The following is a 24,911-nucleotide window of genomic DNA, read 5'->3' as shown; positions in this document are numbered from 1 at the left end:
TTTTAAGCACACTTCAGACTTCCCATCAGTGAAGTACTCCATAAGTAGAGTATTTCAAAGGTAGACAATCTGGCAGTGGTTCAAATCACAAAGAGACAGAATTTCAGTGTCAGCAGGGTAACTGGCTGAGGTGGATGTCTTTATCGGTGAATTGAATTGCATCTTATGTGTTAGAAGTCAACAATGAACTCCGCTGAGAACATTAATAAAAAGAGACACTTCCAGAAGCTAAGAGACCAAATATGCTTTTATCCTGTTTCTGCAGCTTTCTGGCCGTTGTCCCACTGTCAAGGGCAAGGAGACAAGTAATTTCCTAAATGGATAATGCAGAAATCCTGAAAGCTGGGTTAAGCCCTCATTGGCTTGTGCCATCATCATAGTGGATGCTAGTTGCTCAGAAATCTGCAAATGCATTTCACTGATCTGCCAAGTAGCAAAGGGTTTAAAATTATCATTTTCTGGTCATCAGGCTATATTTATTTCTCTTGTTTTACTACCCAGTGGTACTTTTTGTGGATGAGTCATTTATCTTTTAGTATTTTCTACATTCTTTCATTAAATCTTTCTCAGATAAAGTGTGATTAGATTAAATGCTAAGACCTTTTGCATAGATAGCTTCAGGATATTTGTACTCTTTAGCTAAAGCAGATAATCGGAGAAATAGTTTGTAAAAATTAGACTTTTTTAGTCCTCCTTAATTAATATTATAAAAATGTAAAATAGGGGGTTTTTATAATTTCTTTTTCAAGGAAGTTTCTAAGTACTCTGGTAGCTTCTGTCCTTTGTTTAGGTCTTCTCTCTCAAAGTGTAATTAATTCAATTGTTTATCTCGAAGTTTGATTTGCATTCAGAAAAAATATAATGGTCTAATTCACTACATTGTGAGTAATATTATACAGTATTTTTGAATCACAACAGATTTTTATCTATAGTCTATGGAAAACTGCCAAAAGCATCTGGAGGAACAATTTGTATCTTCTTAATAAAGTCAGGGGAAAAAAAAAGGAAGCTGCAAAGCTAACCTCTTAATAACAAAGGTACATAGAGAATATATTGATAAGGTGGAGATTGGTCAAAGGTTGGATTCCATGATTTTGGAGGTCTTTCCAACCTGAATGATTTTGTGATTCTGTGAATATGAGCAAAAATATTTGATAGCTTCTAATTTATATTAATAAAACACCAAAAAATGTTCAAAATGCCTGCAGGGTAGAAAAAAGTCTCACAATTAGTGCCTAACGCTTACAGAGAGTATTACCAGTAAGAAAGACAAAACTGAAATGCTTTTCTTTTTAAATCTTCACTAAAAAAAGATCCATAACAATTATTTTAAAATGTCATAGGATAAATGAGTAAGAGGAACGATAAGGAACCTTTGGGTTACATGAATGTATTTCATTTCATCCAGTTTTATTTTCAGTCCAGTTACCTCAGAGTGATAAAGCAGGATGCATAAAGGTCCTTGCACTATTAGCAGTAATTTACACACCATGCAGATGAGAGATTAGGCCTCCAAAGATGCAAATAAGTCAAACATTGGATTTGTTTTTAAGAAAAGAATAAACTAGAGATGTAGAGATTTATATATCAGAGAATTTTCAGTAGAAATTCTGGTAAATTGACAGAGCATTCAACAGAGAAGTGTGGCTAGAAGTCCGACCTAAAGGAAATATATAATGATAAACAGTAACAGGTTTAGCAAGGAATGATTGACCTTATGATCTGCAAGATGTTATATTCCCCAAGGAGAAATTAAACAGTCTTGTTTTGTCTTTGAGTTTCATCTATCTAATGAAGACATTTCATAACTTCCCTTACTATTCTGTATGCTTTTGCCATTTAATTTGAATGTGGTGTTCATCAAGTACAGCAGGTAGTCAGGTATCTCAATATGAATTATTTTGCCTATTTTTAACTCTCTCTCAAGTGGAATGTGCAGCTACTTAGAAACAACTCAATATTTTCATAAAATGTAGTGACCAAACAGCATAATTATAACCTTACAGCCCACCTTAGCTAACAGAAAGAATGGAAATATTCCCACTAATTTTGTTTGGAAATGTAGTGCCCAGACTGCTTCAGCAAGCCTCAGCTTCCAAAAGGTTCAGTTTTGTAAATTATTTATGTTGTAAAAATTAATCACATCACAGAAAGCTAAAAATTACAGGGTTAAGGATAAGACTGAAAACTTGGAAAATTCTCTTAGGATTTAGTAATATTCAGGTTGCATTCATCATAACTAAGAAAAACTGATAAGGTTTCTACTCCCATTTACATTTTGTAGTACACAAAATATGTTAGAGTTATAAATAATGCTGTTGCATGAGCTGGACTTTTGAGCTTGTCAATGAAAGCTAAGTTGATAAATGCTGCTATAAAAAGAAGGTAACATATTGTGGCTATTTATTGATGTCACAAAGAAAGATTCCTGGACAATGAAGAAAAACATGTAGGAATGATAATGTAATAGATCTGGTAACAAAAATATTATGTATTTATTTATAGCTTAAACTACTATTTATTTTATATTTTAAATAATTTATGCAACAATCTAATTTAAAATTTATCCATTTACATAAACTATGTATATTAATTTATTATTAATATATGTTTATTATATTTTTATATGTTTATAACACATCTATAATATTATGAGAAAAAGCAGTCTGATACAAAAGTAATTTTACTTGCTACAAGCCTCAGTTCAAGAATCTAGATCATGTTTTGAGTAAATTAAACTTAATGGGATCATAAGTAGAGCTAAACATACAGTGTGAAGTCCTACACCTAAATTTTGGTGCCTGACATCTTCCTGTGTCTTGCTTGGCTTTCTTATCTGAGGACTCACATAATCTATTAAGATATTATAGCTAAAATTACAGACAATGCACATCCTTTTAGCCATTACAGAAGCAAAATAAATTAACTTAAAGCTCAAAACAACCTTCAAGAAGCAAAAAATCACATTTTACTTTCATTCAGCCATGTGTATTGCTCATAGATGATGAAATTATGAACAGCTGTACCTGATCAGACCAAAGGTCTGTTCAGCCATGCAATTTCTGAGTGTTATGGAAATTACCATATGCTAGGGATAGTAGGCAGGAAAGCACAGAATTGCTCTGGAGCTGCTGTGGCCTCATATAGAAGTAGGATGGAGAGTGTTGTCTGCTGCAGCTTTCATGCCACTTCCACATTTTATTTTCATAGCTGGGGTTCCACTGTCAAGATGCACCAGGAAGACAGAACTGCAGGAAGGCTGTATTCTATCTATTGCAGAGGTGACAGACAATATTTCAGATTTGTATTTCAGTGAAACTGATATACTATATCAATGGTGGACTTGACAGTGCCAGGTTACTGTTGGACTTGATGATCTTAGAGATCTTTTACAACTATAATGATTCTATGATTCTACAAAATTCCTAGAAGTAGGCAGGCAGAACTTTTCTGTCGGATTTCATTTGACAAAGTCCTAAACCTGTAATGCCACTAACCTTTCACGGATATTACTAGGTCTGTAGGTCATGATGAAGTGTCCTGACTGATCCAGATGGTTCTACTGAGTTTCCTCTTACAATAATGTGTGGCTTATTCCTATGCTAATAATGTATGTTGACAGCTGTTATTGTTCACTTTCAAAAAGGTAACAAATGTGTGCTTTGTTTTTTCTCATCTAGCATTTGCTCCAGCTTCCCTTGTCTGAGTAGATAATCATTCAAAGTAGGAAACCTTGAAGATCAACCTCTCTCTTCATTAGCACAATTGCTCTTGCATTCAATGAAAAATTTTAAGATCTCTGCTGGCCAAAATACCCTATTGTTTAACATTCCTATGAATATTAAAAAAAAATATCTAGGTATATTCTTCTCAAAAATTGATCTTATACCCAGATGAGTGTTGAATCTTTATTAAAAATGCTTTATGTCTTTAATCTCCAATCTCAGAAGCATCAACACATTCTCATGAAAGTAACTCTGTCATCCAGACCCTGCATAAACCTCTGCATTTAATAAATGTTTAAATAACCCATTTTTATTGAAGAACCAGAAGAAAGTATTGTAAGAGCCAAAAATGAGGGATGTGGGGCTCCAGGTGTCTCTTTAGAATGCTGTTTATCGTATTCAAATGATACAGTAATTCACGGGTTGTGGGTGACAAGAGCCCAGCCCACAGCTTTTTTAGCTACAGCTGTGGGTTCGTTTGAATCTTCTTTAGTTCTGGTTAAAATGCATTATATACTTTTCATTACAGAGCATCTTGATACATGACAACCAATTAATACTTTTACTATTACTTATAGCCTATCCTAACATTACTATACTAACTAGCCTATACTAGCATTACTATATTATGTTACTATTTTCCAATTACAGAAGGTCAGTATGTTACAGTTTAAGATCGACGTTGTTTTTCAGTTTTTTTGCAGTGGAAAATGTTGAGATTTTTTTCTCTAGTTGTAACATTGGCTTTCTTGTTTGCCTGTGAAAATCTTTTTGCTTGGTAAAAACATTTGTTGTTTGAGGTGGATTTATTCTTTGCTCTAAGTCATAAAACGTTCTTTCTGACTTACTTGCCTTTTAGTTACACAGTAAAATTGGCTCAGTAGTTCTTTTTTTTATATCAAGACTTACTATTTGTTTTATTCCTTTTTCAAATTCTACACTCAAAGATTTCTTTGTTATACATACATATCTGTGAGACCTTCCTGTCAAATCTTTATCCTTCCCAACAAAGTATATTGGACTTTATTATGTTTCCTATTTACAAGGTAATTTGTGGCAATTCCATTTGAATTCTAATCCCTATATTTAATCTAAGGTTGTTAATTTTTTAATTTTTTTCTGTGTCTGAATTTGTTGTTTGCCGGGTGGACATGGAAGATGATTGAGAAATCAGACACAACTGCTAGTGTTTGTAATCATATCTAAACCTTGTAAGACTGAAGAGTTCTTGTAACTATTTATTATCACAGCAAATAGTGATTCTAATTAATATTTCTGAATAATAATGAAGTACTGTAAGCAATCATTGACTTTAAAATGCAAAATGTTGGAAATTGCATTCTTCATTTTGTTGTTATTATTACATTGCTTAATTAGTAAGTCAAACTCTCTGCATATGCAAAACAGATAGTTTTTATCTTGAAATTTAATCTCTATTACTGTTAATCTGGACTACAGAACCATAATTTTCTGTATTTTTACTGCGTGTACTGCCCAACATTTTCATTTAATGCATCTTTACTACAGTTAAAATTAACCATTTTAGGCTTTGTACCATTTTAAACGTAGTTAGTTTCATTATAGTTTCAATTATACAACTGCTGTGCACCAAGCATGTGTTATAAACCATCATTACATACCATGTATATATGAATAAGATATGTATATTTTTCCTCTATATACTTTAAATGAAAGGAATTTCACAGAAATGCAATGATTTAATTGAGAATTATACAACTGAATTTACAAGTAAATAGTTTTCCTGAACACAAGATGAGAAAAGAGTTTGTCATAGACATCTCTTGAAGCTGATCAAAGCTGTTATGGAGGCAACTCCATGTCTAGTATGAAGTAGAATACAGCAAGAAGTAGCAAAGCTAAACAGCTTGTCAGGTAGCCATGTGTTTGATAGAAATTACCTCTCCAAAAAGAATTTAGAAGATAGATTTTCATACATGGTTCTCTGGACTGAAGTATGCATTATTCAAGCAGATATGGTTTGCTGAAAATAGTGATGGCTCTACAAGTTTGAGATTAGAATTTCAAAATATTTCCATTGTTCATACATAATATTCTAAGACTTGATGCATCCTTTTTATTAGTAATACTATTAAAGATTCAGACATTTTATGAAATGTGTATGTTTGTAAAGTGTTTTTGGAACACAGCAATTTGCTTTACAGCTAAGAAGATAATACCCTAATACATTGCAAATGCAACTGCTTGCTCCTATTTCAACTGGGAAATGAAAATGTAATGAAACAGAATTCCATTTTGATAGCACTGATTACTCCGTAGGCAGTTTAACTTTTCGAAACTTGTTTTATAACATTCACACCTGGTTCTATGTCAAAAAGATTTAGCATGTATTATGTTTTTTAGTAATCTCTCAAGTGCCTTGAACACACTAACTACCATTTCAGCAATAAGTAATACCAAGTAATACACTATTAAGCCCTCAGTGAGACATGAAGTAAAAGCCCATTTATTTTAGCATTAAAATTTATTTACTTCCTGTAATGATATTTTGGACTACCTGAATTCTAGGTGTATTTTATACAATGTGATTATTCTGAAGCAGCACAAATAACATCTGAAATATATGCATTCCTTAGTCAAAATTCCAGATCATTGTTATTTAAGTAATTTTTCATTAAATCCTATATTATCCTAAATAAATCACAAGTTTTAAAAAGCTGCTATTGAAACATGGGCTGTCACTTGCACTGATATATAATGAGTAAGAATGTGGCAGGTCTTTTCTCTTTTTGATTTCTGACACATTTTCTGTTAATTTCTTTTCCTTACAGAGCTAAACTTTGATGGGTGTAAATTAGTAACATCACAGTACTTGTAATGACACTCACTTTTAGGTGGCTAAGCTATAATCAACTCTTAAAAAAAGATGAAACTATTTAGTATTAAGTTATTTGTAATTATCCTTTGGTTTCCTGAACCATAAGTATGGTTGCAGGACAAGGGGATCCCCAAAGTCTGAAATATGAAATCTGCCCCGTCTATTTTTACAAAGATTTTGTATTTTTTCAAAACAAAGCCAACAACCTAAATTAAAACATATTAAAAAAACTTCAGTGGGGGGAAGGGGTATAAAATACCATTTTACACGTTGACAGAATAAATATATGAAAATTCAACAAAGAGCATCATCACAATTTTTTCGATAATTCCTTTTTTCTTTTTTTTTGTGAATCAAAAATAGCCAGAATTTTTTACAGTACAAACATAAGTTCATCTGAAAGTAAGAGGAATTGTTTTGACGACATAGCTGATTCTGCAAATTATGAGCTGCTAAGGCAATTCCTTGACCAAAATTCATTATCACAGTTTTTATAGTCCTTATTACATATTTTGATACTATGCATTTGCATATTAAACTAAAGACTTACATATTATGGAGGCAGGAGTTTTTTACAAACTTTTAAACCAGATTATTAAATTGAAATAATATATATAATTTTCTTTGTCCATAATGTCCTCTACATAATTTTTATGCATATAGATTTATTCCAGGAATGCATTATAAGTCTAATTAGGGATCATAGAGAAAATTTCAGAGGATTATTCCCTGAAATAATGTATCTTTCCATATATCTTGTTGTGCCATATGCAGTTGGCATTTCAACACCATTTTCAGAAGTGATGTTTGCTTTCATTTATTAATAAATTAACATTTTCAGAAACAATTTAGTACACAGAACACTGCAGAGTAAGTATCAGACCTGTAAATTGAAAAGTATAGTAAATTTAAAAGTCTCAACACCTGCAAACTTTCTTCATTGAAGTTAGATCAATTCCATATATCTGTCCAATTTCAGAATTATTTTAGGGTTTTTGAACTTTGAGACATTTGGGAATAGTGTTTCATAAAATATGACATAAATTTTGATATCTTACTTCATGGGGTTTTTTGTTTGTTTTGCTGTTTTGTTGTGGGTTTTTTGTTATTCTGTTGTCTAAATTTACAGTAGAACTGAATGAAAAATATCCTTTTCTGCTGTGTTGATTTGTATGTCTTGATGGAATAGGGTCATGTGTTATCTTTATTTTCTCATTGGCAAGAAACTGCAATTTAAACTGAACAAACCCCAGAAAGCTCTGTCTGAATCGGCATTTCAAGATCTCAGTATTTAAGTACATTCTAAATTTTAGTGTTGATTTCCACATAATGCTAAAATAGATGTTTTTCATAGTTATTTCTGTAAAGTATTTTAACAGTTTTTTATAATTTATCTACCAGGCTTACAGAAAGCCAAATATCTTAGTAAAGCATCATGTATTCGATATGTTTTGGATATTCCATTTATGCCAATGATTACTTCTTACAAAATACCTTAGATGCAATGATCACTTCCTTGATTTCAGGAGCTGATGCTGTGGAGGCTCAGTGTAAGAGGTTTGAAGTGAGAGCAAGTGACGGTGGAAAAGTATTGTTTTCTGCAGATGAAGATGAGATAGTCATTGGAGCAGACAGACTGAAAGTAACAGGTATGGTAATAATAAATACTCTAAATGGATGTAAACATATATTTTTAATACCTCTAGTAGTAATTAAACTATCAATCTTCTACAAAATTGTAATCCATTGGAGAAGAAAATGTCTTCTCATTATCAGTGATTGTTCAACAAAAAGATACTGCGTAATTTAAATATAAATTCCTCTAAAGGTAGATTTGAATTTAAACTCTACAGGATCAACTATGGTACAAATCACCACTGTGTCTTGGCTTTTATAGGTTACCATTAAGCATTGTTTTGTGGTGTGTTTGCCATTTGTTTCGGTAATGCTCCTTGGTAGTGATAAAAAAATATTCTATATGGGGACCTTTGTTTTTTCTATATATAAAATATCAAGTCTAACTTCCATATGAATTAAGATCTCATGAGGCTCAGTTGAAAAACCTTGCCTTGATTTGGCTGTATTAGTTTATAATGAAAGAAAGGTTGTTGTTATGGTTTCACCACAGCCAGCAACTAAGCCTTACACATCCACTCACTCAGTCCACCACCAGTGCAGATGGGGGAGACAATTGGAAAAATGAAAATTAAAGAAACCGCATGGGTTGAGATAAAGACAGTTCATTAGGTAAAGCACAAGTCGCACACACAGGCAAAGCAAAACAAGGAATTGATTCACTGCTTTCCATGGGCAGTGAGGTGCTCAGCCATCCCCAGGACAGCAGGGCCCCGTTATGCATAACGTGGAAAATGAGAATCACGCTGGATCCTGCTAAAACTCAAACTTGGTCATAATACTACAGACTGAGAAAACTAATCTTAAATGTGCAATTGACACAGGAGATTTCAAAGCATCTATCACAAGTTAAAAAATAAAATATCTTACAAATGGTGCTAAGAGTTAGATTCCCGCCACTGAGAAATGCATTCATAAATTTTAGATGTCATGATCATTATTTTTTAATCAAACATTTGGCATCATAAGAATTAATTTTATCCAAAGATTGTGTGATACCTTTAAATTCTTCAGCAAACACATGAAAGGTGATGAGTCCCTGTGAGCAGCATCAATCAGACTGTATTACTCCACATGGCATGATATGACTGATGAAACCTGGCAGGAAATCATAATGTCAAACATCAAGCAGGACTTTTTTTCTTTAGTTTATTTTCCTCAAGCTTGTGTTTTTTATTACCATGGTGCCTTGGGCTGAATATAGGAAAGGAATTATGGAAGAAGAAATAAAACAGAAGTTGAATATAAAAAAGGGAATATAAGATGTGCTTATTTGGAGATAAAGCTCTCACATGTATTTATTTAAGGGTGGTACTACAATGAAATTATTTTCTTTTCTTCTGTAGCAATCAATAGTGTCTCTTTGGAAACACTTCACTGGGAATGTGTCCAATAAATTATTTATTTTGGTAATTAATTTTCAAAGTATGCCCATGGGCATTTGTAAACTACTACAGCAATGTGGGATTTTTTGTATATTATTTTTCCTCCACTCAGAATAATGTTTTTTAATGCTCAGCTTTTAAAAGCAATCCATCATAAGTCAGTCTAAGAAATTCTTGATTAATAAAAACTTCAAAGATTAAGTTGACAGCTTCTCACTGATTACTTTTTGTAACATTTTTATTTGTAATTTTTTATATAGGCAGCCTATTCCGGGAAGAAAGGTATAGTAGAAAGAGGGTAGTAATCCAGATATCAATTAATTTCCCAGATAAGAAAAATATAGAATCAGAAGTAGTACTTTTTGGTTTAGAGATATCGCAGTTATATATTTGTATATTAAGTCTCTCACTTTAAAATTAGGCAATTTGCTGCTTTAGTTTAAACTCCTTATTCTTCCTTACATTTTTAGTTTTTCTTTTAATTGCATTAGCTCTTTTCTGCTTTATTACTCAATGAAAGGAAAAAAAAGATTCAAATTTTGTGCTGTTAGAGAGAGCTGTTAGAATTGCAGCTGTCTATTGTCCTTTTGCATAGAGATGCCTCCTGCCACCAAGTTTAACATGTCATAGATGTGTGGGGGGAGGAAAGAGAAGGGCTTGATGAAGTGAGCATATTGTTAAAGAACTGAGGAAAGAAGTAGTAACAAAAAGCTTATTTTCTGGTGGGCTCAAGGATTCCTTTCTTCACATGGTTAAACTTTTCTCCATCTTTTATATTCACACTGTTGTTCTAGTATCTGTTTGATTTTTACAGCTCTTGTTTAAATATTAATTCAAAATTTTCTTCCCTTTGCTTTTATTTTATTTTTCTTTTAACTGGAATGTGATCTCTGTAAGATACTCTTGTCGCAGAACTGCACTGGTCAACCTTGTTCATGAGAGTTCAAGCACATATCATGAGCAGTTTTATCCTGCCAGAGCACTTTTGAGGAAGATTAAGAATCCCTTAGGTCAGTGCACATTTTTCTGAGACAATGCCGTGAAATAAAGTTATATAAAAATCTTCACTGGATGGCTCTGTTAGTATAGTTTGGAGGTTTTTTCTTTTTTTCTTAAAGCAAACTCATAGTTAGCAGCTGTATAAGAAGGATGAAGGAACCTGGAACTCCCCTAGTTTTAGTCAAACTGCACCTACTTTTTTTTTGACAATGTAAATGAGGTTTGTTCTCCTTGGTCTTCTGAGGTGGCTTTCTTGGTTAAGGCTAAATGCGCATTATCAGAAATTCTCCTTTTTTCCTTCAACTTATACTTTTCTACCCAAATTCTACAGTTTGCTTTTTGAAAAGCAAACTCTATGATTTCAAAGGAGAAGGGACAGGTTTTTAGCTCTCATGTTGTTTCCTACATGTTCCTTTGATCCATAAAATTCCTTCACTTTACTATAGTGTTCTTTATTTAAATGTGATTTTATCTCTGACCCTTCTTCCAAGACCCATAAAAACCATAGTATAATTTGTTTTGTTCCAGGTTTACATAGCTTCTATATAAGTTATACTTGCATGTATGGCTTTTTATATTTATTAATCATGCTTTCAAAAGGCAAAGCAAAAATGGATTTGCAAATTAAATGAGATAGGTTGTCAATCAGGAGCCATTGCTGTTCTGCAGTCAAATCCAATTATGTTTTCTTGATGTAGGAAATCAGCTATATAATTTTTTCTAAATAACCCAGTCTAAATTGTTTGGAAAATATTACTTACCTTTAAGGAAATCTAATTATTCTTGTTTTCTACTACTTTCTTTATTGCTAGATTATTTTCTTTCTTACTGCTTCATATCTGGGTGGTATAGTCTTTTTTAGCACAGGATCCGAATCCCTTTCTGGATAGAACTGAATTTTTTTCTTATGATAATTAACATGTCAACAGTAATACTTTTTCTCTAAAAAGAAATAAGGAGCTACTTAGAAACTTGTCAGTTATAGTTTTACCAAGATTTTAGTTCTGTAAAGTTCAACCACTTCATAATTTTTGGAAACACAAATTTGTCAGATACATGAAGTTCCACATCTGTATTGTATTACTTGATATAATTGGTTGAAGATCATTTTTTCCCCATATTTCAAACATAAAAATAATTCTCACTGGGGGAATTGCAGTTGTACAAAGGTTTGGACATTGTTGCTAGCAGTATTAGGAGAAAAAAAAGAGGCATAAAAAATGTGGTGGTAATTATGACTTCCTAAGACCCTTCTTTGTCAAATAGCACAGTCATGTAGAAAAATGAAAGTTGGAAAAGGACAGTAGAATACATGCTTTGGTAACTTTCTCAGATTAATAGCAAGATGTATATAGGTCAAAACTACTTTAACACCAAAACAGTGTCAGGAAAAAACGTGAAGGGCTGCAACTATCTTTTTCACTCCACTGAAGTATATGCTTACAGTGGGTTCAGTCTGGCTCCTGATCAGTCCTTGACTCCACTAGATGAAAGATGAGAGCCTTGATGTGTCAAGGAAACTTCACAAGGTTTCTGCATACTTATATTCTGATAATATTCTAATAATAATCAGAATTAATATGCAGAGGAGTGCATCAATACTTCAGTTTTGATTTTAAGATTGTTCTGCAGGACTGGGAGTCTGCAGGTAATTGAAATATAGAAAGGTCTTCCAGGGTAGTTAAATGAAATGATAAAATAGATATAGGGCTTAAGGCTATAAAAAGGAAATATGAACGAATTATGAGGAAATATATGTGAATTTCAAATTAGGTTGGAGAAGTAGAAATAAAATATTTATAACAAGTACTGAAATGTAGAAAAAAAATATTATTTGATGTATGTGGTTATTAGAGTAGGCTTATATCTAGTGAATTGAGAAAGTGAATAGGAATTTCAGTATGAATGGGAAAGAAGATTTTGTATTTGCCATGTTCAGGGGGTGGATTGTCATTCAGGACAGATAGAGTTTGGAGAGTGAAGTGGCATAAGATGAAGGGATGCACTTAATCATTTTAGGGTGGCTTATGGAGCCAAATTATCTGACCACAGTAAAACTACTGTATTTGATGTTGTACTAAAATTTAATCCTTTAAGCAGATACAACAAATTCTTGGTATCCTGAACACTGAATGAACCCAAATTATTTTATCATTATCTGTCAGTAACAAAAATGCATCACATATATAGGATTTCTGTTTTTCCTGAGTAATGAGTACATTAATATGTACTCCAGTGATGAATAAGGTTTCTGATAAGTTTATTTAGGTCTCAAGAAAGCACTTAATGTCTATTCTTGCCTTTAAGGGAGCTCTGACTAAAAGATATTATTGTGGTAGTCTAACCACTTTGACAAAACAACCTGTCAGGGCATGACTCTGGAGATACAACTACAGAGCTGATTACAATCACATATATATATCTGACTCCAACCTGTCTATGAGCTGAAAGCTTTATGGGCAGGCTACAAATGGTGAGAATAAGTAAATAAATAACTAAGTTTAAAAAATTCTTATCCAGGACATTGCCTAAATATATTTATATCTTCTATGTTAGGGTATAATGCCTCCAGCCAGCTCAGATCCCAAGCAATGTGTACGTACACCAGCCTGCAGGTGACTGTGTAGATTGTTGGAGGGATACATTCACCGAAGAGTAATAGCAATTTATTGGCAAAAGAAATATTTTTATTTTTGGCACTTAAAAATATGTGGAAGGAAAGGAAGAATTGGTCTCAGAAACATATGTAAAGTGAAATAAGTCTCAGTAAAAGAAATGTTTCTGAAAAAAGAATAAACCGAATAGCAGACAAATGTGCAAACAGTTCTGTAAGAGCAGGAAAACTTGTTCAATTCCTCTACAGCCATTTCAGTGAAAAATACTCATCTGGGCTGCTCTGTAGACTGAGACATAGAAGAAGCCAGCATATAGTCAGTCAGATGAAAGGAAAAGAAAAGGAAAAAAACCCAAACAAAAACAAACAGCTAAATAACACTCTTTTCAAATAGAGGTAGAAGAAAATCATCACCTACCTAGGGATTCAAACTTATAATCCATACTTGCTGAATAACTTTCCTTAAATAATCAACTTTTTTTTTTCCTTTTTTTTCATTATAGCATCAGTTACAAGAGAAGACAGATTTTCATCCTTTCCTCTCCTTCTGGGCTGTAATCTATTTAATTCTATTAAATAGGTAGTTTTTTTAAAGCTGATTGTGTTCTTGTCTGAGCTGGTCCCTTGCAGAATGCAGCCATCAATTTCTCAAGGTTATTGGAGAACATCTTCCCTGTTCTGGTACAGAGCAGAATCAATCCAGAGGCTGGTTCAAACTTACCAAGTGAATCTGATTTTCAGGTTAAACCTTTAACACCGAACTTAAGCTACTGGATATTTATGGCCAATGTAAGAATTAATACTTTTAGGAAAAACTGCCAATGTTTTGGCATCATACTCCTAATCATACTCTACACTTCCTGTTGAAAGGCTGTGTAAAGTCTACAGATGCAATTTTAAATAGTTTTAGTTTGAGGCATTTGAATTACATAATTCCAGGCAAAGCTCAGTGGAAAATTGCCCCACTATTAGTAAACTAACTCTTAAATAAAACCAAAGCAGTTTCTTTGGAAAACACACACTAAACATTCAGAAGGTTTTGATGCAGTACCTGGGTATTAATTGGGTTCAGATTTTTCAGTAACATTCTAGCAGTTAAACCTGAGCTAAGTCTAACACTCACATGCCTCAGGCTTTGTAGTTTTGAAAATGCACATTTAAATTGCAGCAGCCAGACCGATTTCTATTTTTAAGATGTAGCTATTCACAGGAGGGAAAGGTGAATCATAAAACAGCTCGAACATTCCTATTTTTTCTTTTTGCCTTAAAGAACTTACTTGTGGTTTATTTATATCAGAAAAAAAAAAATCTGTTGTTGGAGATGAGAGTCAGGTTGCAAAACACTATAGGATTTCAGTTCAATAAAAAGGAGTATTTGGTTTCAAATACTCATGCTATAATGGTGACACTACAGTCCAGAAATATTTTGCTTTGTCCTGGAGCAGTATTCTCATTGGGCCCTAGAAGATGAAATCATTTGGATTTTGATTTGCAAAGCTTTCAGAATAAGAGAAATATGGTTCCATTTTCAGGAGATACTGTAGGATTCTGACTTTTCATTACAAATATACTGATGTACCTCTTATTGTGAGACATGTAATACCTGTCAGAGCTGCAGTTAATTTTCTCTGAATTACATCAGAAACCCCTACAAAGTGGCTTTTTCATTTTTATCCAACCTTAAGCAAACCTTTATCCCAACTTTAAGATAATGTATTTAGCAACCACAAACTGCATGGTGAGAATTTGTTATGACATACATCATACTTTATAAACTTGCATGAACTGACTCAGGTTTAGGTGGAAAGTAGCAGAAGGCCCCACATGAAGGTACTGTTTGAGTCCATGGCAGTCACAGTTTGAGACAAAGCCTTAGTTAGAGGAAAAGTTAGCTCCCCACCACTGACATCTTGGACTTCACTGTTTTTCCTAGACCTGTTTATAAAGCAGGTATGCAGGCAAAGCTGTGAAAAACATAGATTCCAATAATGCCCTCTCTGCAATGCATTTCAAATGTTATTCATAGCAGACTTGTATAAGCTAGGAATAATTTCGCACACAGGAAGCAACTCCAGAAAAAAAAATTATTTCAACCAAAAAAATATGGCCTGCAGCTTTCAGCCCACATTGTGAATTTAAATTCCTATCCTCATTGTGGCTAATGATAAGTTTAAATTTCACAGTGTCTGACAGCATTAAATTCAGCATACCAAGACACAAACATAATAAGCCGTCATTCTGGCTGTAGAAAAATATCATCAATACATATAGGACTTTGTATTTGAATTGTGTATAACGATTGCTCAAGGTTCAGAAAGTATGTAAGGATGTATGTGTTATGAAGTTTAAGAAGTATAGATAGAAAGGCTTAAAAATTCAGAATAGATAATGTAAATTACAGAAGTAAGAGTGGTAAAAATCAACACATATTCTATGAAAGACACGAAATTATCTGTGGTAAAAAATATTTTGCAGAAATAGAATGAAGGAAAAAACCTCAATATCCAGGCAGAAATTGATGCATCTAAAAGCTATATCACTGCTCTGAAATTCAAGATAAATTATTATTTATTATGAGTATTGAAAAAAGGGCAAATAACCTATGTGGTAATGTTGACCACCAAATTAAAAAAAAAGAAAAATTAAACAGATTAGGCTTTTGATAAAGAAAAGGAATCACTTAATGCATAGGGTCTAGTGATAACATTTTGGAATATCTGGCGGCCTCTTGTTTCTTTTAACTTCAAAATACTTTTAACTACAGAGACAGGCATCTATTAGGGAAAAAAGAGAAAATATCAAGATTGTACAAAAGACATACAGACTGTAAAAATGACACAGTGTTGAAAAAGTAATGTGAGAAGTGTTGCTGATCAGTGGGGAAGAACTGAGAATGTGAAGGTGAAAAGAAATCTTAAAATTATTTCAAATGAAAAAATCCCCTGCTTCAAAGTTACAGGGAAATACAACAGAAAAACAAAATCAAATTGACTTCTAGGGGTCCATTTTCAAACCTCACAGAAATCATGAGTAATACTTAAAGGTATCCCCAGAAAAAGAGTTAGAAAGCATTTTGTTCAGAGGTCAATAGAATCATGTCAAACAAGAAAGTCAGACATGAAGCTAGAATGTGTAAACAGGAGTAGGCCTTGCAGATCTTCTCACCTATTCCACACTGGCAAAGTCATCTTCAAAGAGTTTAGTCCTGTTTGGTGTGCCATTGCTCAGTAAACAACTGGATAGAATCTATATGAGGCTGATTAGTTGTCCGGAAGAATTATTTCTAAGGAAGAGTGAAGTTGGTGCTGCCTAGCTTGAAGAAAAAATCTCAAAGAGAATTTCATATCAGTCTTGAGGCCCTGAGAAACAACCTGTTGAAAAACAAGGGATGCTATCTGTCAGTTAAAAATCCAAAACCAAAAATAACACCCAAACTAAGCAAAGAAAAACCCACCCCCCAACTAATTAAAAAAAAAACCAAAAACCAAAAAAACAAAAGCCCTACAAAACACCTCACACCAACTAATCAACAAAAAATACACAAATCTTTTAAGTGAAGGAATGGAGGAATAGGGAAATAATTTGATTATAGAGAAAGTAGAATTGCCAACATTTTTATTTCAGAGTTAATTATATCATCTGTCGAAGAGGAACTTGTTGGTCTTGATTTGGTTTTGAACTTAATGATCAGAGAGAAGAGTAAGCCTTAGAAGAGTTCAGATATTTTCTTTTTATGTCTAGTCACAAGTCATCTAACATAAATTCAATACATTTTTTTCTTTCTAATCTTAGTTCTTACTAAGAATATTAGATGCAGTCCTCTTCATTGTAGTTTTATTTATAATATTTAAGAGGTTTTTTTAAGCTACAACACATTGGTCAGAACGAAATATGGACAGCACCACCAAAAAATCAGAGATTGGTACATGATTTGAACCCAAGTTAATTGCTTTTGGGAATTATTGTCAACTTCACTTTTGACTAAAATTTGGTACAGTGAGGGAAAGATAAGAAAGCTGCATAAATAAGCATACCTTGCTACAAGAAGGGATAGAATGAAAGAGCTTAGCAAGGTAAAGCAGTAAGAGGAAGGGTTCTCTCTTCAGAAACTCATCTGTACTGTAGCTGGTAGCCCACACTAAAACATATGTGTCCGTGATTCCTGATGTTATATGTTACATTCATCGTTAATCTGAACTGAACATGAATAGCATAAATTTTACAGGTTTAATGTATGAGAACACTTGTACTGATCCTGACAACACTAATATCAGTAATGGGTATGGTGGGATATGATTATCTACCCCTTCCTACTTAGACAGCATTATAATTCAGTTTTGTTATAACTGCTCTTTAGCACATATCTTGATTTTCATTGAAGCCATAAGATTTGTAAAACATTTGAACCTTCTTTTGTGAGTATGCTTGAAAAACACTACTAGAGAGTAGATCTGAGCACACACATACACAGACACACATGCATAATCATGTACTGACAAATCCCTTCCAGTCCTTGCAGGCAGCTTATCACTTCATAAATGCCAAAATGTCATTTAGCCCATTTCCCTTAAGTATCATCATTCTAAAACAATTTGATTCATAAAGTGTGATCTAAATGACAGCAAGTAATATAGGTTACACTACTTACAGTGTAATAGGGCATTTTCCTGTCCTTTATCTATATCACTGTCTGCAAATTGTGTTGTGTTGGTCAGAGGTCTAGAAACCAGCAGCATGGAAAATTTTAAAAGTACTTGGATATCGTGTTATGACCCCAGATGGTTCCAAGTTCAACAAAGCAAGATATTGGAAGTAACCAAATGCTAGGTTCACTTGAAAATGTCCTGTCCCAATTTATGGTTGAAAGCATGAGGTGTGATTGGTAGTTGCATCTGAAAGTCTTTTCTCATTAAATATCAAAGGGATATAGCTTTTAAAAAAGTATTAATTTTCATATCAAGCAAGCCAATAGTATTGTTTTTGGTATTTTTATGCTAGCAGAATTACCAGATGATAGACTACTTTTAAAATCTGTTTTTACACTCTCAGTGTAGAGCAGAGAAAATGCAATAGATAAAGCATACTGTGCAGAAAGAGTATCTATCAACAAGTTTGTTTCATGTTTTAGCTGTCAGAACTGGTTTCAGGCTTTTTGTAGTTCCAATTTTTTTTATTGTCACTGCCATTCTTGGCCTTTCCTCCCTGGCTTATATTTAGATTTACAAAGAAAGGAAAAAACAATTAGAATATCTGAATTTGAAGTTTTAATGAAATCACTCCTTTTTTTTTTTCCCCTTCTTGACAGCAAATCTAACAGTAACTCAGAACAATTTCAATTAGACAAAAAATTAATGTAAAAAAAAGTGTAGATACTAAAGGGAATTTTAATGTAAAACAAGAAAAGAAGCACAGGGAGTATCCTGCTGAAAAAAACAGAATATATTACTTACAGTGATGTCTAGAGGCCAGAGACTAAAGGACAAGGAAGATTAAATCTAGAAGTATATTCCTTTGGAAGGTTTAAGGATAAAAGAATAGAAGTTTTCCCAGTCACATTCTCTTCAGTGTAAGCTGAAAGCTGGAGTGGTAAGCATCATGACAGTTTATTAAGTGGATAATATAGAGAAATACCTCTTACAGTTGATCTGAAGAAAACACAAAATAAAAAAGATTGTCTTATTGCCTGTCTCTGAAACTAGTAAGGGCTTTTGTTGATAGTTGAACAATGGAATTGTATTTTTTCTGTGTTTTTAACTTAAAAATGATAGAGCAAGATTACTAATTTAATGATGACTGTCAAATTTTATGACATTCTGTTCCCTAGGCATGACTCTCCTGGTGCCCAGGACTTAGTTTTATATTCTGAAAATGCCTGAACATAATATACTTTAAGAGAATGTGAATAATAGGTTTCTCTGATAGCTGACCACACCAAATTTTCATGCAGCAGTAAAGCCTGCTTTGCTAGTTTTAACTAGACATGCCTTGGTATGTAGCAAGGCAATGGAAAGTGCTTAAATCTTAAAAGTCTGAATTTATGATAGGTATATGAAAGGTGAATTTATGATAGTTGTACTGCAGCAGTGATGAGAGTGTGATTTTTGAGTCTCTCCTGACTCACAAACAGTAAAAGAGCAAAGACTAGATGAAGGTTTTGCCACAAGACTCACAGCAGAGCTGGACTGCTGCAAGATTTGCCAAGTAATCTGAATTGTGGTCATAGTCTGAGTCCTGGATACTGCTCCTTGGTGATATAGAAGGAACTATTGAGACTGGAAATGATAAATTACTCTGTGACCAGCTCAGTCCCATCTTGAAAATGGAGTGGTAGATCTAGCGGTAAATTACTGCTATAAACTCTCGTCCTACAGCATCTGCAAGGTATGTGGCATGTCTCTTGTGGTTCTTGCCTGAAAAAAACATCTGAGTCTTTGGCAAAAGATGCATATTTCAGCCAACTTTCCCATATTACACTATGCTTTAGTATCTTGTCCTTTCCTGCAGAAAAGGCTGTCTTTCCTGTGGTTAGTACCCGTAACAAATAGGCACGTGTTTGTTAACAAAGCCATTGGTGGTTTACAGTCCCTGCAGTTAACTGAATTGAAATACACCTGCTTCCATTTTTTTTGCTAAATTAACAGCATAGCTTCATAGCTGTGCAGACTTGAAGGTGAGAATATTAAGTGACAAAATTATTGTTCCACATTCACACTTCCACTCACAGCTGCAGAATTTCCATTTAAAGCTGCAATAAAGAGTTACCTAATTCCAGGTTTGAATGTGCTGTATTCATCTATGTAATTTATTTTAGAGAGAAAACCAGAACACTAATAAAGAGGAGGAATAGAAATTCATAATAGGTTGTAATCACTACTGTTAATATCAAATAGAAACCTTTTAACAACCTTGTAAGGAATTAATATTATAGCTTCATTTTATTTCTTGTATCTGAAAAATAAAAAGACTTTCAATAATTTCAGTTAGTAGTATTTTTGTTAAATTTTCGTCTAATAGGCACCAAAATGTATTACAGCCAAATATTCCTGTTTTTGCATTGTGAAAATACACGTGAGGATTTGTCACAGATTTTCATTTTTGCATTTATTTAGAAGTATTTAGAAGCATTTGGAAGCATTTGAAAACATTTAAAACACATACTATGTGCTTGCATATGATGAACTTCTACAGGGTGCACAAATGCACTCATCTAAATATCTGATTATAATTTATCCATGGCATACTAATTCCCATACAGTAAAAAATACTATAGTACAGCTATTTTAGAAATCTAGATAATTGTCCTGCTTCTTTGTGGCCTCCTTAGCATAAATCAAACAATTTACTAAAATGTATGAATACAGCAGTAATTATCACATACTCATAACAATTCTTCAGTATGTTACAGTAATGGCAAAGAGAACAGAAATAAATGCACATTTCCATATGGTACAGAGAACTTGCCTTTAAAAGGTAAATATGGTACTCTATGAAGCAGTTAAAATGCTTAGATGACTTTTGATATGGTTAAAGTGAGATTTCCAAACAAGATTTTCGCAATTTAGATAAAAATCAGATAATCAACTGCTGATCAGGTGTTGAAGGCTAAAGCTTCAAGGTGCTTGGGTTATCTGCATTGTTGCTCTAGTCTCAGTCATTGTCATTAGTAACTAACCTCTAGAGATGCCAATTTCTCCATTTTGGCCACAGATAAAATATAAGTAATCTATGTTACTAATTTAGACAACTAATGTGATAGCTACACTTAATGGACAAATTCCTGATAAATTCCTCTGAGCTTTTAACTTTTCAAAATCAAACTATTTATTTATGAAGTATCACTGAAGGGAAAATACCCTTTACTTTTATCAAAAGATAACCATAAATATTTTATTTTAGAGCTTTTTGATGTTAAAGGCTGGGCTTGGTTATCTTGGAGGTCTGTTCCAACCTTAATGATTATATGATTCTATGAAATTGGATAGACATTCCTGGCTAGGTTTTGTGGGTGTGCAGGTGTATTTTCCAGGAAGCTTCAAAATGGGAAATTATTGCTATTTTTACTTGAAACCGTGTGAGAAAAATTTTTCTCATTCTCCCATTTTGTATTTGGGATATTCAAGTTTATGTAGCATTCCTTTACATTCCAGGTGAGTCCCCTGGTTATGAAGCTATTGGCTGCTGTTTGATAGCCTTCTTATTCATTGATTCACTCATTTTTCATCAGGGAAACAACAATTCTGCTTTGAAACTCGTTAACTATTCATTAGAGCATAAGTCTGAGTTCCAAAATCTAGGGTTATCTACTACAACAAAGTGAAAATATGATCTTTTTTTACTTATTAAATATGAAAATAATCCCATTAAAATGCTATCTTTTGAATGTAGAAAGGGACAGCTTTTGTATCTGATGAACTATGATGAACCCAAAATCATTTGCACAATTTTAAGAAAAATGAAGTCCAGATTATGATTTATATGAAAAGATGATGAATTTTGAGGGGGAGGGTATTGGAAATTATTTACTGTGAAATCTCAATATAAGCTTTAAATCTGTTCATATATCTAGCTGTTGTAAAGTTTCAAGGAGACTGGATCAATTCAAGCAGAAAATGATTGTATTTCATCATTTTTATTGTCATGTGTATCTCCGTTTGCCATACGTAATAGGGTGAAAAAGTAAAAGATATTACAGAAATTATTATATTTTTAAAACCTCTGTTCTCTAAACCCCTTATATATATTTCAATTTCATTCATGTTTTGAGGAACTATTCAAATTTAATGTGACTTCTTGGTAGTTTCATTTACATTTATTGGCTTTCTCATCTCAGAAGGAGCATTTAGAATAGCCATTTCCAATTATTAATTGAATTATGTTACTGCAATTCTCAGTCCAGATTTTATTCAAATAGATTTACTTTTTCAGAAAATTAAATCAAGTGGTAGCCAAACATAGATTTTGGATGTGAACCTTCAAACAATGTTATGGATAAGAAACTGAACAGACAATTTCATTTGCATTGCAAGACAAGAGGGCTCAACTGCCCACCATTAGGAATCTATGTTTCAAATGTTTGTACTTAATAAGTTAAGATGCTATTTAAGAAGATAAATACTGGCTGTTGCAATTTTTCAAGTATTTCCTGGAGTCACAATTTACTTTGATCAAAATTTAGCTCACTGAAGATGAATTTTAATTTATTGGGGAACTTGTTCTTCTTATTTAAATGAAAGGCTTAGGAGAAGCTTTGCTTTAGTTAGACTGCCTTACTAAAGAAAGTATGCATCACAAATTAGTTCTATTCAAGGGCTTTTAGCAATATATCTAAATCACTCCCTTTAGAATTTTCTTTTTAATAACAGCTTACCACTGAAGATTTCAATGGACATGCTTTACTTTATAAGTAATCAACTGCATCTAGTCAGGCTGTACTACAACCTCCTACTTATAATGTACCTCATATATGGCCACATCAGTGTCATATCTGAAACCTTCATCATTTAACACTAGTCAATTTTCCTGCTGAGGGAAAAATTGAAATGCCAGCAATCATACCAATCATGTTTTCAGTAAACAACTTACTTTTATTTTAGTTGTGTACACCTCCATAGCAAAAATCCAGTTGAATCTTATTTTTACATACAAGTACCTAGCAAAATGACACTTGAAGTAACTTAAAAAACTGGAAGTCTTGAACAGATGCACAACCAACATGAAGGCCAGAAGCTGCATTCCTATTCATCCCAAAATAAACTATATTAACCAGACTTTTACAAAAGAAGGAATAAACATTTTATATCATCTCATTGGTTTGCATAGCTGAATATTTCTGGGTTTTTTTTCCAGTCTGGCAGTGATTAGCTCTTCCAAGGCCTTATTGTTGAACAGCAGCTTTCAATGTTCACGAAAACCCTTTTTATCTATGTACACAAGGTACAAGAATTAGGAATTTTAATTTTATTGCAATTAAATTTTAAGAACATAAAAGTTCCACACATACTATGTGTTTTTAAGGCCTTTTAAATGGTAAAAAATTTTGATTATATATCCCTCTGTGAAATCTCTCAATGCTTTAACTTAATTAATGTGCAATAAATAAAATTGTAAGCTTCAAAAATAATAAATATTTTACAAACCCTTCTTTAAAATCTGTGACTCGGTGGACAAATTGGCATCCAAATCTAGTACTTGCATAGTAATTGTTACTTGATGTTTCTGAAAAACCTAGTGAAATATCAAGGTGATAAAAATGAGCTGTGTCAGTGATGCTACAACGGCATGTAGTTCATACACATCAAAATGGTTCACAATTCCATTGTCAGGTGATTTGCTTACATGAATAATGTGAAGGAGTGGGATAATGGTAATATGTGGGTTATCTTCCACAGCAAAATACCTCATTAGTTTTTAGTTCTTGCCTTATCAACTCTTCAGCCATCATTCTTTTCACAAAACAAAGCAAAAGAAAACAAAACAAAAAACACCCACAAGTCCCCCAGAAAACCAACCCAAAACTAAAAACAAAACTCCAGCTCGGTCTTTTCATCCTAGTCACTTACAAAGCCACTGAAAGGTACCATTTTGTTATGTAAGCTAACCTCTCAGAAAGTATGAAAGGATTATTTGCTGGTTGAATAAATGAAAAACTCCCTCAGCATGCACATACATAAGCAAATATAATCCAGAAGCAAATGCCAATGTTGCACTTCCATTTTCTCTGACACTTGTCATTTCTCAAAGGCTGAATTTCAGAAAGCAGTAAGTTGAGCAGAAATTAGTAGTTTACACTGGTCTTTCTGAATTCTGAATGTTCCGTTTCAGCAGGAAGGTGTGTCTGTTTTTGTGTGTAGCAAAAGGGTAATTTTGATTTTCTCTGTGTCAAAGAAGTTTCTTAAAGTTCTGGTGTTTATAAATCAGCTATGCATAGAAAGGTTTCTCTATAAATTGAACTTTTAGCCTTTTGCCTGACCTGTTTTGTTTACGGAGCTTTCTCTAGCAACATCTATAACAACTGGTATTCTTTGATCAGTAATTTGTCTGCACAGATGCTTCTTTCTTAGTGAAGTCTTTATTTAACTAATTCTCTTTAACTGGAAGCTGAAGATGTGAGTAATCTTATTCGGTTACACTTAACAGTTTTGATTTTAGATCCTTTGCACCTACTCCATCGGCTTGTGATTATATTTCCTCTAAAAGGATTGCTTTTTTATAGTGATCCATTCTAACTCATGTTCCTTTGAATTCAGTTCCCTAACCACTTCCTTTAGTGCTATACTTGCAAGGGCCTTAAGGTTCAAGCCATTTTTTTATATATACCTTTTTTGTATTCATTAATCTCTCGCTAGAATTTCACTCATGTCAAAGTAGGTCTTGGTTGTGATTCTGTAAGTCTGGGAATACAGTTATTAGAATGTCCTCTTATTTCTGTAAGAAATAAGTATTTTAACACTGTAACTTATCAAATACCTAAAGTATATTTCTTTCATTTAGAAAAAATGCTATAGACTTTTAATTTGATTTTATAGTTCTATTTATTTAGTTATATCATTAGAAGGTATGTTCATAGTAGCATTTCTTAAGAATACTGAACTATATGGTCCAGCTTCTCATCAATTTATTACAGATTTGCATACAGAAAATTAAAAAAAAAGAATAATATAGTTTTTCTTCTGTATTTTTTAGTAATGCTGATGATT

At 33.0% G+C, this 24,911-nt stretch overlaps 1 protein-coding gene across 17 annotated transcripts in view; it reads left to right on the top strand.

Annotated features, from left to right (window-relative positions):
* Positions 1-24,911, top strand: part of SGCZ (sarcoglycan zeta) — a 412,929-nt gene that overhangs the window by 349,549 nt on the left and 38,469 nt on the right. For all 17 annotated transcript variants that reach the window (XM_088163416.1, XM_088163414.1, XM_088163420.1 and 14 more), the window contains one exon: positions 8,109-8,231. In XM_088163416.1, coding sequence (XP_088019542.1) covers positions 8,109-8,231 — 123 coding nt within the window. The remainder of the gene's footprint in view (positions 1-8,108; positions 8,232-24,911) is intronic.

Source organism: Sturnus vulgaris, chromosome 4 (assembly GCF_052056855.1).
Source record: "Sturnus vulgaris isolate bStuVul1 chromosome 4, bStuVul1.hap1, whole genome shotgun sequence".
NCBI classification, from domain to species: Eukaryota; Metazoa; Chordata; class Aves; order Passeriformes; family Sturnidae; genus Sturnus; species Sturnus vulgaris.
This window is presented reverse-complemented; position numbering and strand designations above follow the sequence as displayed.